The sequence below is a fragment of the Neolamprologus multifasciatus genome, chromosome 14 (genome assembly GCF_963576455.1).
Source record: "Neolamprologus multifasciatus chromosome 14, fNeoMul1.2, whole genome shotgun sequence".
In the NCBI taxonomy this organism is placed as follows: Eukaryota; Metazoa; Chordata; class Actinopteri; order Cichliformes; family Cichlidae; genus Neolamprologus; species Neolamprologus multifasciatus.
In genome coordinates, this window is record NC_140452.1 from 40,243,287 (window position 1) to 40,259,858 (window position 16,572).

Below are 16,572 nucleotides of genomic sequence, written 5' to 3' on the forward strand. Positions count from 1 at the left end.
AAACGCACTGTCTTGACGAAATAAAGCGTTTTTGTACAACTTCATATAAATAGCTGTAAGTCTTGATAGAAGAAGCATACACACATATTTAAGGCGTTATCTTATACAGTTCAAGATCCCCGTGCTGGGCAAACAGGTTTTGAAGCTGTTTGAGCTAAGATTTTCAAGTTATTCACATAATGAAAACCTATACTTTGTTTCGAGCGAGTTCCCCATTCAAATGCATGTAATCGTAGGAAACGCACTGTCTTGACGAAATAAAGCGTTTTTGTACAACTTCATATAAATAGCTGTAAGTTTTGATAGACGACTCAGACACACATATTTAAGGCGTTATCTTATACAGTTCAAGATCCCCGTGCTGGGCAAACAGGTTTTGAAGCTGTTTGAGCTAAGATTTTCAAGTTATTCACATAATGAAAACCTATACTTTGTTTCGGGCGAGTTCCCCATTCAAATGCATGTAATCGTAGGAAACGCACTGTCTTGACTAAATAAAGCGTTTTTGTACAACTTCATATAAATAGCTGTAAGTCTTGATAGAAGAAGCATACACACATATTTGTGGCTTTCTCTTATACTGTTATGTTGTGGCAGGGATTTGTCCACCAGGGGGCAACAGTTGTTGGAGAGTTTTCAGTCTGTGGGGCGCATGCCCCGGTTCTCTTAATAAAGAAGTAACTGTGAGTTAAACATGGTCTCCGTGGTTCCTTAGTCCTAGGATATTACATATGGCGACGAGGATAAAAGCCAGGTGTTGCTGTGAAGTTACACCGTGATAAGTGACTTATGAAGTGAGGTTGGCAAGTGGTACAGCGCTAGCATCTGTTGGAAGCGGAGCGTAACCCTCAGTGTGGAATAATGGCTACCACTTTGGGCTCGGTGGCACCGTTCGACAGCGAGCTGCAATCCTGGGAGGAATATTGTGAGATTTTGGATTACTTCTTTGTGGCGAATGATATTAAGGAGGAGGAGAAGAAGCGAGCGGTACTGTTGAGTTGCGTGGGCGCACAGACCTATGCCCTGATTAGGAACCTACTCAGTCCGGTCAAGCCAGGGGATCGGTCTTATGCTGAGTTGGTGGGATTGTTGAACAATCATTTTCACCCTAAGCCGAGTGAAATTGTGCAGCGGTGGAAGTTTAACACACGAAATAGAAGGCCGGAGGAAAGTGTGGGCGATTATGTAGCAGAGCTGAGGAAGCTTGCACAGGACTGCAACTTTGGAGACTCCCTGACGGTGATGCTGCAGGATCGTTTAGTATGTGGAATAAGCGACGACAGGATACAGCGCAGATTGTTAGCAGAGGATTCGCTAACATTTGAAAAGGCGCTGAAGTTTGCTCAAGCAATGGAGGCTGCTAACAGAGACATTGTGGATTTGAAAAGCATGACGGAACAGTCGCGATTCACTAAAGGATTAGGAGCGGTGAACAAGATGGAGGACAGCGGCTCGACGTCACAACAGGTTATCAGGAAGTGCTACAGATGTGGAGGGCTAAATCATGTGGCCAAGGACTGCAGGTTTGTTTCAGAAAAATGCCACAACTGTGGAAAGGTGGGACACATAAAAAGGGTCTGCCGAATGAAAATGGAACAAAAAGTAGGGCGTGGCAGACAAGGTAAACAAGCCCATTTCTTGGAAGAGGAGAATGTGGAGAGTGAGGAAGAAGGAGCTGAAATGCACCACATAAAGGCAAGTGTGACTATGTATAATGTGCAGGAGGAGATTAGCATCCCAAGCTAAAAGTAAATGGACAGAATGTGACATTTGAAGTAGACACAGGCTGTGGCTACACTATCATGTCGAAGGAGTCATTTAAAAAACTTTTTGAAGGCAGTAATGCGCCCAAAGTAAGCAAGTGTGGAATCAAACTGAGAATGTATGGAGGCCACAAGGTACCCGTGTGGGGAGCAGCCCAAGTGCAGGTGGAATTCAGAGACAGTAAAAAAAAACTGGATGTGGTGGTGGTTGAAGGGGCTGGAACTAGTTTGATGGGTCGGGGATGGATTAAGGCCCTCCAATTAGATTGGCAACCTGTACATAAGCTAGAAGGCAGAGATGATGCCTTACAGCGAATACTGGCCAGACATGAAACAGTGTTTAAGGACGAGTTGGGAACACTGAAGGGGTTTGCAGCAAAGATACATGTCGCTAGTGATGCCAAACCGTGCTTCTATAAGCCCCGATCAGTTCCGTTTGCTATGAAAAAGAAAGTGGAGCAGGAACTGGAGAGACTGTTGGAGGAGAAGATCATCCAACCAGTGAAATTCTCAGAGTGGGCCGCACCCATCGTACCCGTACTAAAGCCAGACTCCAGCGCCAGAATTTGTGGTGACTACAAACTGACTGTTAACAAGGTGTCGCTTGTAGAACAATACCCCATTCCACGAATGGAGGACATGATAGCGGGGCTGGCGGGAGGAGAAAAATACACCAAGTTAGATACAGTGGGGCAAAAAAGTATTTAGTCAGCCACCGATTGTGCAAGTTCCCCCACTTAAAATGATGACAGAGGTCAGTAATTTGCACCAGAGGTACACTTCAACTGTGAGAGACAGAATGTGAAAAAAAAATCCATGAATTCACATGGTAGGATTTGTAAAGAATTTATTCGTAAATCAGGGTGGAAAATAAGTATTTGGTCAATAACAAAAATACAACTCAATACTTTGTAACATAACCTTTGTTGGCAATAACAGAGGTCAAACGTTTACTATAGGTCTTTACCAGGTTTGCACACACAGTAGCTGGTATTTTGGCCCATTCCTCCATGCAGATCTTCTCAAGAGCAGTGATGTTTTGGGGCTGTCGCCGAGCAACACGGACTTTCAACTCCCGCCACAGATTTTCTATGGGGTTGAGGTCTGGAGACTGGCTAGGCCACTCCAGGACTTTCAAATGCTTCTTACGGAGCCACTCCTTTGTTGCCTGGGCGGTGTGTTTTGGAAGACCCAGCCTCGTTTCATCTTCAAAGTTCTCACTGATGGAAGGAGGTTTTGGCTCAAAATCTCACGATACTTGGCCCCATTCATTCTGTCCTTAACACGGATCAGTCGTCCTGTCCCCTTGGCAGAAAAACAGCCCCATAACATGATGTTTCCACCCCCATGCTTCACAGTAGGTATGGTGTTCTTGGGATGCAACTCAGTATTCTTCTGCCTCCAAACACGACGAGTTGAGTTTATACCAAAAAGTTCTACTTTGGTTTCATCTGACCACATGACATTCTCCCAATCCTCTGCTGTATCATCCATGTGCTCTCTGGCAAACTTCAGACGGGCCTGGACATGCACTGGCTTCAGCAGCGGAACACGTCTGGCACTGCGGGATTTGATTCCCTGCCGTTGTAGTGTGTTACTGATGGTGACCTTTGTTACTTTGGTCCCAGCTCTCTGCAGGTCATTCACCAGGTCCCCCCGTGTGGTTCTGGGATCTTTGCTCACCGTTCTCATGATCATTTTGACCCCACGGGATGAGATCTTGCGTGGAGTCCCAGATCGAGGGAGATTATCAGTGGTCTTGTATGTCTTCCATTTTCTGATGATTGCTCCCACAGTTGATTTTTTCACACCAAGCTGCTTGCCTATTGTAGATTCACTCTTCCCAGTCTGGTGCAGGTCTACAATTCTTTTCCTGGTGTCCTTCGAAAGCTCTTTGGTCTTGGCCATGGCGGAGTTTGGAGTCTGACTGGTTGAGGCTGTGGACAGGTGTCTTTTATACAGATGATGAGGTCAAACAGGTGCCATTCATACAGGTAACGAGTGGGGGACAGAAAAGCTTCTTACAGAAGACGTTACAGGTCTGTGAGAGCCAGGGATTTTCCTTGTTTGAGGTGACCAAATACTTATTTTCCACCCTGATTTACGAATAAATTCTTTACAAATCCTACCATGTGAATTCATGGATTTTTTTTTCACATTCTGTCTCTCACAGTTGAAGTGTACCTCTGGTGCAAATTACTGACCTCTGTCATCATTTTAAGTGGGGGAACTTGCACAATCGGTGGCTGACTAAATACTTTTTTGCCCCACTGTATGAGTCACGCATATCAACAGGTTGTACTGGATGAGAAATCTAGAAAGTATGTCACAGTGAACACACACAGGGGTTTGTTTACATACACCAGGTTGCCATTTGGTGTGAGTTCAAGTCCTGCCATTTTTCAGCGCACCATGGAGAGTGTGTTGCAAGGTCTGACCAATGTTGCAGTGTATCTGGATGACATCATCCTGACAGGAAAGAATGACAAAGAACATCTTCAAACACTGGATGGAGTGCTGCAGCGCTTGGAGGAGCCGGGCCTGTGCTTAAAAAGGAGCAAATGTCAATTCATGGAGAAGGAAGTGACATTTTTAGGACATCGGGTGGATAAGACCGGTTTACATCCAGTGCCAGCAAAAGTGAAAGCAGTGCAGGAGGCGCCACCCACAAAATCAGTGACAGAGCTCAAAACTTATTTGGGGTTGTTGAACTTCTATAATAATTTCTTGCCAAACTTGTCCACACTGTTGGCCCCACTGCACAAGCTTCTGAGAAAGGGGGAACCATGGTGTTGGGGACCAGCACAGGAGAAGGTTTTCTGCAAATCAAAGGAACTGTTGCAGTCAAGCAGTGTATTGGTACACTATGATGAGCAAAAAGATTTAATTCTTTCTTGCGATGCGTCCCCCTATGGAGTGGGAGCAGTACTAGCTCACCGCATGCCAGATGGTCAGGAAAAACCCATTGGGTTTGCATTTGCATTTACATATTTAAGGCGTTATCTTATACAGTTCAAGATCCCCGTGCTGGGCAACAGGTTTTGAAGCTGTTTGAGCTAAGATTTTCAAGTTATTCACATAATGAAAACCTATACTTTGTTTCGGGCGAGTTCCCCATTCAAATGCATGTAATCGTAGGAAACGCACTGTCTTGACGAAATAAAGCGTTTTTGTACAACTTCATATAAATAGCTGTAAGTCTTGATAGAAGAAGCATACACACATATTTAAGGCGTTATCTTATACAGTTCAAGATCCCCGTACTGGGCAAACAGGTTTTGAAGCTGTTTGAGCTAAGATTTTCAAGTTATTCACATAATGAAAACCTATACTTTGTTTCGGGCGAGTTCCCCATTCAAATGCATGTAATCGTAGGAAACGCACTGTCTTGACGAAATAAAGCGTTTTTGTACAACTTCATATAAATAGCTGTAAGTCTTGATAGAAGAAGCATACACACATATTTAAGGCGTTATCTTATACAGTTCAAGATCCCCGTGCTGGGCAAACAGGTTTGAAGCTGTTTGAGCTAAGATTTTCAAGTTATTCACATAATGAAAACCTATACTTTGTTTCGGGCGAGTTCCCCATTCAAATGCATGTAATCGTAGGAAACGCACTGTCTTGACGAAATATAGCGTTTTTGTACAACTTCATATAAATAGCTGTAAGTTTTGATAGACGACACGACTCAGACACACATATTTAAGGCGTTATCTTATACAGTTCAAGATCCCCGTGCTGGGCAAACAGGTTTTGAAGCTGTTTGAGCTAAGATTTTCAAGTTATTCACATAATGAAAACCTATACTTTGTTTCGGGCGAGTTCCCCATTCAAATGCATGTAATCGTAGGAAACGCACTGTCTTGACGAAATAAAGCGTTTTTGTACAACTTCATATAAATAGCTGTAAGTTTTGATAGACGACTCAGACACACATATTTAAGGTATTATCTTATACAGTTCAAGATCCCCGTGCTGGGCAAACAGGTTCTGAAGCTGTTTGAGCTAAGATTTTCAAGTTATTCACATAATGAAAACCTATACTTTGTTTCGGACGAGTTCCCCATTCAAATGCATGTAATCGTAGGAAACGCACTGTCTTGACGAAATAAAGCGTTTTTGTACAACTTCATATAAATAGCTGTAAGTTTTGATAGACGACTCAGACACACATATTTAAGGTATTATCTTATACAGTTCAAAATCCCCGTGCTGGGCAAACAGGTTTTGAAGCTGTTTGAGCTAAGATTTTCAAGTTATTCACATAATGAAAACCTATACTTTGTTTCGGACGAGTTCCCCATTCAAATGCATGTAATCGTAGGAAACGCACTGTCTTGACGAAATAAAGCGTTTTTCTACAACTTCATATAAATAGCTGTAAGTCTTGATAGAAGAAGCATACACACATATTTAAGGCGTTATCTTATACAGTTCAAGATCCCCGTGCTGGGCAAACAGGTTTTGAAGCTGTTTGAGCTAAGATTTTCAAGTTATTCACATAATGAAAACCTATACTTTGTTTCGAGCGAGTTCCCCATTCAAATGCATGTAATCGTAGAAAACGCACTGTCTTGACGAAATAAAGCGTTTTTGTACAACTTCATATAAATAGCTGTAAGTTTTGATAGACGACTCAGACACACATATTTAAGGGGTTATCTTATACAGTTCAAGATCCCCGTGCTGGGCAAACAGGTTTTGAAGCTGTTTGAGCTAAGATTTTCAAGTTATTCACATAATGAAAACCTATACTTTGTTTCGAGCGAGTTCCCCATTCAAATGCATGTAATCGTAGGAAACGCACTGTCTTGACGAAATAAAGCGTTTTTGTACAACTTCATATAAATAGCTGTAAGTCTTGATAGAAGAAGCATACACACATATTTAAGGCGTTATCTTATACAGTTCAAGATCCCCGTGCTGGGCAAACAGGTTTTGAAGCTGTTTGAGCTAAGATTTTCAAGTTATTCACATAATGAAAACCTATACTTTGTTTCGAGCGAGTTCCCCATTCAAATGCATGTAATCGTAGGAAACGCACTGTCTTGACGAAATAAAGCGTTTTTGTACAACTTCATATAAATAGCTGTAAGTCTTGATAGAAGAAGCATACACACATATTTAAGGCGTTATCTTATACAGTTCAAGATCCCCGTGCTGGGCAAACAGGTTTTGAAGCTGTTTGAGCTAAGATTTTCAAGTTATTCACATAATGAAAACCTATACTTTGTTTCGAGCGAGTTCCCCATTCAAATGCATGTAATCGTAGGAAACGCACTGTCTTGACGAAATAAAGCGTTTTTGTACAACTTCATATAAATAGCTGTAAGTTTTGATAGACGACTCAGACACACATATTTAAGGCGTTATCTTATACAGTTCAAGATCCCCGTGCTGGGCAAACAGGTTTTGAAGCTGTTTGAGCTAAGATTTTCAAGTTATTCACATAATGAAAACCTATACTTTGTTTCGGACGAGTTCCCCATTCAAATGCATGTAATCGTAGGAAACGCACTGTCTTGACTAAATAAAGCGTTTTTGTACAACTTCATATAAATAGCTGTAAGTCTTGATAGAAGAAGCATACACACATATTTGTGGCTTTCTCTTATACTGTTATGTTGTGGCAGGGATTTGTCCACCAGGGGGCAACAGTTGTTGGAGAGTTTTCAGTCTGTGGGGCGCATGCCCCGGTTCTCTTAATAAAGAAGTAACTGTGAGTTAAACATGGTCTCCGTGGTTCCTTAGTCCTAGGATATTACATATGGCGACGAGGATAAAAGCCAGGTGTTGCTGTGAAGTTACACCGTGATAAGTGACTTATGAAGTGAGGTTGGCAAGTGGTACAGCGCTAGCATCTGTTGGAAGCGGAGCGTAACCCTCAGTGTGGAATAATGGCTACCACTTTGGGCTCGGTGGCACCGTTCGACAGCGAGCTGCAATCCTGGGAGGAATATTGTGAGATTTTGGATTACTTCTTTGTGGCGAATGATATTAAGGAGGAGGAGAAGAAGCGAGCGGTACTGTTGAGTTGCGTGGGCGCACAGACCTATGCCCTGATTAGGAACCTACTCAGTCCGGTCAAGCCAGGGGATCGGTCTTATGCTGAGTTGGTGGGATTGTTGAACAATCATTTTCACCCTAAGCCGAGTGAAATTGTGCAGCGGTGGAAGTTTAACACACGAAATAGAAGGCCGGAGGAAAGTGTGGGCGATTATGTAGCAGAGCTGAGGAAGCTTGCACAGGACTGCAACTTTGGAGACTCCCTGACGGTGATGCTGCGGGATCGTTTAGTATGTGGAATAAGCGACGACAGGATACAGCGCAGATTGTTAGCAGAGGATTCGCTAACATTTGAAAAGGCGCTGAAGTTTGCTCAAGCAATGGAGGCTGCTAACAGAGACATTGTGGATTTGAAAAGCATGACGGAACAGTCGCGATTCACTAAAGGATTAGGAGCGGTGAACAAGATGGAGGACAGCGGCTCGACGTCACAACAGGTTATCAGGAAGTGCTACAGATGTGGAGGGCTAAATCATGTGGCCAAGGACTGCAGGTTTGTTTCAGAAAAATGCCACAACTGTGGAAAGGTGGGACACATAAAAAGGGTCTGCCGAATGAAAATGGAACAAAAAGTAGGGCGTGGCAGACAAGGTAAACAAGCCCATTTCTTGGAAGAGGAGAATGTGGAGAGTGAGGAAGAAGGAGCTGAAATTCACCACATAAAGGCAAGTGTGACTATGTATAATGTGCAGGAGGAGATTAGCATCCCAAGCTAAAAGTAAATGGACAGAATGTGACATTTGAAGTAGACACAGGCTGTGGCTACACTATCATGTCGAAGGAGTCATTTAAAAAACTTTTTGAAGGCAGTAATGCGCCCAAAGTAAGCAAGTGTGGAATCAAACTGAGAATGTATGGAGGCCACAAGGTACCCGTGTGGGGAGCAGCCCAAGTGCAGGTGGAATTCAGAGACAGTAAAAAAAAACTGGATGTGGTGGTGGTTGAAGGGGCTGGAACTAGTTTGATGGGTCGGGGATGGATTAAGGCCCTCCAATTAGATTGGCAACCTGTACATAAGCTAGAAGGCAGAGATGATGCCTTACAGCGAATACTGGCCAGACATGAAACAGTGTTTAAGGACGAGTTGGGAACACTGAAGGGGTTTGCAGCAAAGATACATGTCGCTAGTGATGCCAAACCGTGCTTCTATAAGCCCCGATCAGTTCCGTTTGCTATGAAAAAGAAAGTGGAGCAGGAACTGGAGAGACTGTTGGAGGAGAAGATCATCCAACCAGTGAAATTCTCAGAGTGGGCCGCACCCATCGTACCCGTACTAAAGCCAGACTCCAGCGCCAGAATTTGTGGTGACTACAAACTGACTGTTAACAAGGTGTCGCTTGTAGAACAATACCCCATTCCACGAATGGAGGACATGATAGCGGGGCTGGCGGGAGGAGAAAAATACACCAAGTTAGATACAGTGGGGCAAAAAAGTATTTAGTCAGCCACCGATTGTGCAAGTTCCCCCACTTAAAATGATGACAGAGGTCAGTAATTTGCACCAGAGGTACACTTCAACTGTGAGAGACAGAATGTGAAAAAAAAAATCCATGAATTCACATGGTAGGATTTGTAAAGAATTTATTCGTAAATCAGGGTGGAAAATAAGTATTTGGTCAATAACAAAAATACAACTCAATACTTTGTAACATAACCTTTGTTGGCAATAACAGAGGTCAAACGTTTACTATAGGTCTTTACCAGGTTTGCACACACAGTAGCTGGTATTTTGGCCCATTCCTCCATGCAGATCTTCTCAAGAGCAGTGATGTTTTGGGGCTGTCGCCGAGCAACACGGACTTTCAACTCCCGCCACAGATTTTCTATGGGGTTGAGGTCTGGAGACTGGCTAGGCCACTCCAGGACTTTCAAATGCTTCTTACGGAGCCACTCCTTTGTTGCCTGGGCGGTGTGTTTTGGAAGACCCAGCCTCGTTTCATCTTCAAAGTTCTCACTGATGGAAGGAGGTTTTGGCTCAAAATCTCATGATACTTGGCCCCATTCATTCTGTCCTTAACACGGATCAGTCGTCCTGTCCCCTTGGCAGAAAAACAGCCCCATAACATGATGTTTCCACCCCCATGCTTCACAGTAGGTATGGTGTTCTTGGGATGCAACTCAGTATTCTTCTTCCTCCAAACACGACGAGTTGAGTTTATACCAAAAAGTTCTACTTTGGTTTCATCTGACCACATGACATTCTCCCAATCCTCTGCTGTATCATCCATGTGCTCTCTGGCAAACTTCAGACGGGCCTGGACATGCACTGGCTTCAGCAGCGGAACACGTCTGGCACTGCGGGATTTGATTCCCTGCCGTTGTAGTGTGTTACTGATGGTGACCTTTGTTACTTTGGTCCCAGCTCTCTGCAGGTCATTCACCAGGTCCCCCCGTGTGGTTCTGGGATCTTTGCTCACCGTTCTCATGATCATTTTGACCCCACGGGATGAGATCTTGCGTGGAGTCCCAGATCGAGGGAGATTATCAGTGGTCTTGTATGTCTTCCATTTTCTGATGATTGCTCCCACAGTTGATTTTTTCACACCAAGCTGCTTGCCTATTGTAGATTCACTCTTCCCAGTCTGGTGCAGGTCTACAATTCTTTTCCTGGTGTCCTTCGAAAGCTCTTTGGTCTTGGCCATGGCGGAGTTTGGAGTCTGACTGGTTGAGGCTGTGGACAGGTGTCTTTTATACAGATGATGAGGTCAAACAGGTGCCATTCATACAGGTAACGAGTGGGGGACAGAAAAGCTTCTTACAGAAGACGTTACAGGTCTGTGAGAGCCAGGGATTTTCCTTGTTTGAGGTGACCAAATACTTATTTTCCACCCTGATTTACGAATAAATTCTTTACAAATCCTACCATGTGAATTCATGGATTTTTTTTTCACATTCTGTCTCTCACAGTTGAAGTGTACCTCTGGTGCAAATTACTGACCTCTGTCATCATTTTAAGTGGGGGAACTTGCACAATCGGTGGCTGACTAAATACTTTTTTGCCCCACTGTATGAGTCACGCATATCAACAGGTTGTACTGGATGAGGAATCTAGAAAGTATGTCACAGTGAACACACACAGGGGTTTGTTTACATACACCAGGTTGCCATTTGGTGTGAGTTCAAGTCCTGCCATTTTTCAGCGCACCATGGAGAGTGTGTTGCAAGGTCTGACCAATGTTGCAGTGTATCTGGATGACATCATCCTGACAGGAAAGAATGACAAAGAACATCTTCAAACACTGGATGGAGTGCTGCAGTGCTTGGAGGAGCCGGGCCTGCGCTTAAAAAGGAGCAAATGTCAATTCATGGAGAAGGAAGTGACATTTTTAGGACATCGGGTGGATAAGACCGGTTTACATCCAGTGCCAGCAAAAGTGAAAGCAGTGCAGGAGGCGCCACCCACAAAATCAGTGACAGAGCTCAAAGCTTATTTGGGGTTGTTGAACTTCTATAATAATTTCTTGCCAAACTTGTCCACACTGTTGGCCCCACTGCACAAGCTTCTGAGAAAGGGGGAACCATGGTGTTGGGGACCAGCACAGGAGAAGGTTTTCTGCAAATCAAAGGAACTGTTGCAGTCAAGCAGTGTATTGGTACACTATGATGAGCAAAAAGATTTAATTCTTTCTTGCGATGCGTCCGCCTATGGAGTGGGAGCAGTACCAGCTCACCGCATGCCAGATGGTCAGGAAAAACCCATTGGGTTTGCATCACGTACCCTGAATGCAGCAGAAAAGAACTACTCACAGCTGGATAAAGAAGGATTGGCTGTAATATTTGGTGTACAGTATTTTCATAAGTACCTGTATGGCAGAAAGAGCAGTGCAAACGTTCAAAGAACTCATGAAAAAGAGTACTGGAGACACACTGGCAACCAAGTTAAACCAGTGTGTCTCCAGTACTCTCTGTTTAGTTACAGAATCACACAACAGGGAAGTCTCCCGCTGAGTTGATGATGGGCCGGAAGTTGAGGTGTACTCTTGATCTCATACACCCTGATTTGAAACAGAAAGTGACAGCAAAACAAGACACCCAAAGACTGTATCATGATAGACATGCCAAGGAGCGCATGTTTGTTATTGGAGACACAGTATATACCAGAAACTATGGCAGAGGACCCAAATGGATACCAGGACTTATACAAGAGATGACGGGGCCTGTTTCCTACTTGGTGATGCTGGGCAATGGGACAGTGGTGAGGCATCACGTAGATCAGCTGTTTGCCCGCCTGGAGCCGTGTCTGGCAGCAGGAATGCCTGAAGGCCACCCAGGTGAGCCTCCAAAGGCAGCCCCAAACATCGGCGCTGAGACAGGAGACGAGGATGAGAGACACATGGAGGTGCAAGTTACACCAGTGGTGAAGCCACATATGGAGAGTAGTGATTCACAGGAATCACCTGCCACTGGGTTAAGGCGGTCGCAAAGAACCAAGAGACCGCCAGAGCACCTGAGAGACTTTGTGCCGTGATTACAATAATAAGAAGGAGATTACGGTGAACTGTTATAGGTTAACCTAAGACTGTTGGACTAAAGGTTCATTATTACAGAGTGAAATTTCAATAAAGGCTGGGGACGGGGTTGTTGCAATTTTATAAAGGTGAAGTTTTTGTTTATGGGTATTTTCTGTAGTGATTAAAACTACAGAGTAGTTTCAGTTTAAGGGGGGAGGAATGTTATGTTGTGGCAGGGATTTGTCCACCAGGGGGCAACAGTTGTTGGAGAGTTTTCAGTCTGTGGGGCGCATGCCCCGGTTCTCTTAATAAAGAAGTAACTGTGAGTTAAACATGGTCTCCGTGGTTCCTTAGTCCTAGGATATTACATATACAATTCAATATCCATCCCCGTGCTGGGCAAACAGGTTTTGAAGCTGTTTGAGCTAAGATTTTCAAGTTATTCACATAATGAAAACCTATACTTTGTTTCGGGCGAATTCCCCCATTCAAATGCATGTAATCGTAGGAAACGCACTGTCTTGACGAAATAAAGCGTTTTTGTACAACTTCATATAAATAGCTGTAAGTTTCGATAGAAGACTCAGACACACATATTTACGGCGTTATCTTATAGAATTCAATATCCATCCCCGTGCAGGACAAACAGGTTTTGAAGCTGTTTGAGCTAAGATTTTCAACTTATTCACATAATGAAAACCTATACTTTGTTTCGGGCGAAGTTCCCCATTCAAATGCATGTAATCGTAGGAAACGCACTGTCTTGACGAAATAAAGCGTTTTTGTACAACTTCATATAAATAGCTGTAAGTCTTGATAGAAGAAGCATACACACATATTTAGGCTTTCTCTAATACAAGTTCAATATCCATCCCGTGCTGGGCAAACAGGTTTTGAAGCTGTTTGAGCTAAGATTTTCAAGTTATTCACATAATGAAAACCTATACTTTGTTTCGGGCGAATTCCCCCATTCAAATGCATGTAATCGTAGGAAACGCACTGTCTTGACGAAATAAAGCGTTTTTGTACAACTTCATATAAATAGCTGTAAGTTTTGATAGAAGAAGCATACACACATATTTAAGGCGTTATCTTATACAGTTCAAGATCCCCGTGCTGGGCAAACAGGTTTTGAAGCTGTTTGAGCTAAGATTTTCAAGTTATTCACATAATGAAAACCTATACTTTGTTTCGGACGAGTTCCCCATTCAAATGCATGTAATCGTAGGAAACGCACTGTCTTGACGAAATAAAGCGTTTTTGTACAACTTCATATAAATAGCTGTAAGTCTTGATAGAAGAAGCATACACACATATTTAAGGCGTTATCCTATACAGTTCAAGATCCCCGTGCTGGGCAAACAGGTTTTGAAGCTGTTTGAGCTAAGATTTTCAAGTTATTCACATAATGAAAACCTATACTTTGTTTCGGGCGAGTTCCCCATTCAAATGCATGTAATCGTAGGAAACGCACTGTCTTGACGAAATAAAGCGTTTTCGTACAACTTCATATAAATAGCTGTAAGTCTTGATAGAAGAAGCATACACACATATTTAAGGCGTTATCTTATACAGTTCAAGATCCCCGTGCTGGGCAAACAGGTTTTGAAGCTGTTTGAGCTAAGATTTTCAAGTTATTCACATAATGAAAACCTATACTTTGTTTCGGACGAGTTCCCCATTCAAATGCATGTAATCGTAGGAAACGCACTGTCTTGACGAAATAAAGCGTTTTTGTACAACTTCATATAAATAGCTGTAAGTCTTGATAGAAGAAGCATACACACATATTTACGGCGTTATCTTATACAGTTCAAGATCCCCGTGCTGGGCAAACAGGTTTTGAAGCTGTTTGAGCTAAGATTTTCAAGTTATTCACATAATGAAAACCTTATACTTTGTTTCGGGCGAGTTCCCCATTCAAATGCATGTAATCGTAGGAAACGCACTGTCTTGACGAAATAAAGCGTTTTTGTACAACTTCATATAAATAGCTGTAAGTTTTGATAGACGACTCAGACACACATATTTAAGGCGTTATCTTATACAGTTCAAGATCCCCGTGCTGGGCAAACAGGTTTTGAAGCTGTTTGAGCTAAGATTTTCAAGTTATTCACATAATGAAAACCTATACTTTGTTTCGGACGAGTTCCCCATTCAAATGCATGTAATCGTAGGAAACGCACTGTCTTGACGAAATAAAGCGTTTTTGTACAACTTCATATAAATAGCTGTAAGTCTTGATAGAAGAAGCATACACACATATTTAAGGCGTTATCTTATACAGTTCAAGATCCCCGTGCTGGGCAAACAGGTTTTGAAGCTGTTTGAGCTAAGATTTTCAAGTTATTCACATAATGAAAACCTATACTTTGTTTCGGGCGAGTTCCCCATTCAAATGCATGTAATCGTAGGAAACGCACTGTCTTGACGAAATAAAGCGTTTTTGTACAACTTCATATAAATAGCTGTAAGTCTTGATAGAAGAAGCATACACACATATTTAAGGCGTTATCTTATACAGTTCAAGATCCCCGTGCTGGGCAAACAGGTTTTGAAGCTGTTTGAGCTAAGATTTTCAAGTTATTCACATAATGAAAACCTATACTTTGTTTCGGGCGAGTTCCCCATTCAAATGCATGTAATCGTAGGAAACGCACTGTCTTGACGAAATAAAGCGTTTTTGTACAACTTCATATAAATAGCTGTAAGTCTTGATAGAAGAAGCATACACACATATTTAAGGCGTTATCTTATACAGTTCAAGATCCCCGTGCTGGGCAAACAGGTTTTGAAGCTGTTTGAGCTAAGATTTTCAAGTTATTCACATAATGAAAACCTATACTTTGTTTCGGACGAGTTCCCCATTCAAATGCATGTAATCGTAGGAAACGCACTGTCTTGACGAAATAAAGCGTTTTTGTACAACTTCATATAAATAGCTGTAAGTCTTGATAGAAGAAGCATACACACATATTTAAGGCGTTATCTTATACAGTTCAAGATCCCCGTGCTGGGCAAACAGGTTTTGAAGCTGTTTGAGCTAAGATTTTCAAGTTATTCACATAATGAAAACTTATACTTTGTTTCGGGCGAGTTCCCCATTCAAATGCATGTAATCGTAGGAAACGCACTGTCTTGACGAAATAAAGCGTTTTTGTACAACTTCATATAAATAGCTGTAAGTTTTGATAGACGACTCAGACACACATATTTAAGGCGTTATCTTATACAGTTCAAGATCCCCGTGCTGGGCAAACAGGTTTTGAAGCTGTTTGAGCTAAGATTTTCAAGTTATTCACATAATGAAAACCTATACTTTGTTTCGGGCGAGTTCCCCATTCAAATGCATGTAATCGTAGGAAACGCACTGTCTTGACGAAATAAAGCGTTTTTGTACAACTTCATATAAATAGCTGTAAGTCTTGATAGAAGAAGCATACACACATATTTAAGGCGTTATCTTATACAGTTCAAGATCCCCGTGCTGGGCAAACAGGTTTTGAAGCTGTTTGAGCTAAGATTTTCAAGTTATTCACATAATGAAAACCTATACTTTGTTTCGGACGAGTTCCCCATTCAAATGCATGTAATCGTAGGAAACGCACTGTCTTGACGAAATAAAGCGTTTTTCTACAACTTCATATAAATAGCTGTAAGTCTTGATAGACGACTCAGACACACATATTTAAGGCGTTATCTTATACAGTTCAAGATCCCCGTGCTGGGCAAACAGGTTTTGAAGCTGTTTGAGCTAAGATTTTCAAGTTATTCACATAATGAAAACCTATACTTTGTTTCGGACGAGTTCCCCATTCAAATGCATGTAATCGTAGGAAACGCACTGTCTTGACGAAATAAAGCGTTTTTGTACAACTTCATATAAATAGCTGTAAGTCTTGATAGACGACTCAGACACACATATTTAAGGCGTTATCTTATACAGTTCAAGATCCCCGTGCTGGGCAAACAGGTTTTGAAGCTGTTTGAGCTAAGATTTTCAAGTTATTCACATAATGAAAACCTATACTTTGTTTCGGACGAGTTCCCCATTCAAATGCATGTAATCGTAGGAAACGCACTGTCTTGACGAAATAAAGCGTTTTTGTACAACTTCATATAAATAGCTGTAAGTCTTGATAGAAGAAGCATACACACATATTTAAGGCGTTATCTTATACAGTTCCAAGATCCCCGTGCTGGGCAAACAGGTTTTGAAGCTGTTTGAGCTAAGATTTTCAAGTTATTCACATAATGAAAACCTATACTTTGTTTCGGGCGAGTTCCCC

The 16,572-nt window shown here is 42.4% G+C and overlaps 2 protein-coding genes across 2 annotated transcripts; both read left to right on the top strand.

The window, feature by feature from the left end:
- Positions 1-582: 582 nt before the first annotated feature.
- LOC146504674 (uncharacterized) lies at positions 583-1,746 on the top strand. The gene has a single exon (XM_085184409.1). The coding sequence runs from the start codon at positions 862-864 to the stop codon at positions 1,744-1,746; it is 885 nt and encodes a 294-aa protein (XP_085040535.1). The 5' UTR covers positions 583-861.
- A 5,638-nt stretch (positions 1,747-7,384) lies between these two features.
- Positions 7,385-8,548, top strand: LOC146504675 (uncharacterized). Its single transcript, XM_085184410.1, has one exon. It carries the CDS (start codon positions 7,664-7,666, stop codon positions 8,546-8,548), a length of 885 nt encoding a protein of 294 aa, XP_085040536.1. The 5' UTR covers positions 7,385-7,663.
- The last annotated feature ends 8,024 nt before the right edge of the window (positions 8,549-16,572 follow it).

Coding starts and splice junctions, on each gene's coding strand:
- LOC146504675 (XM_085184410.1), top strand. CDS start 7,664: ATGGCTACCACTTTGGGCTCGGTGGCACCGTTCGACAGCGAGCTGCAA.
- LOC146504674 (XM_085184409.1), top strand. CDS start 862: ATGGCTACCACTTTGGGCTCGGTGGCACCGTTCGACAGCGAGCTGCAA.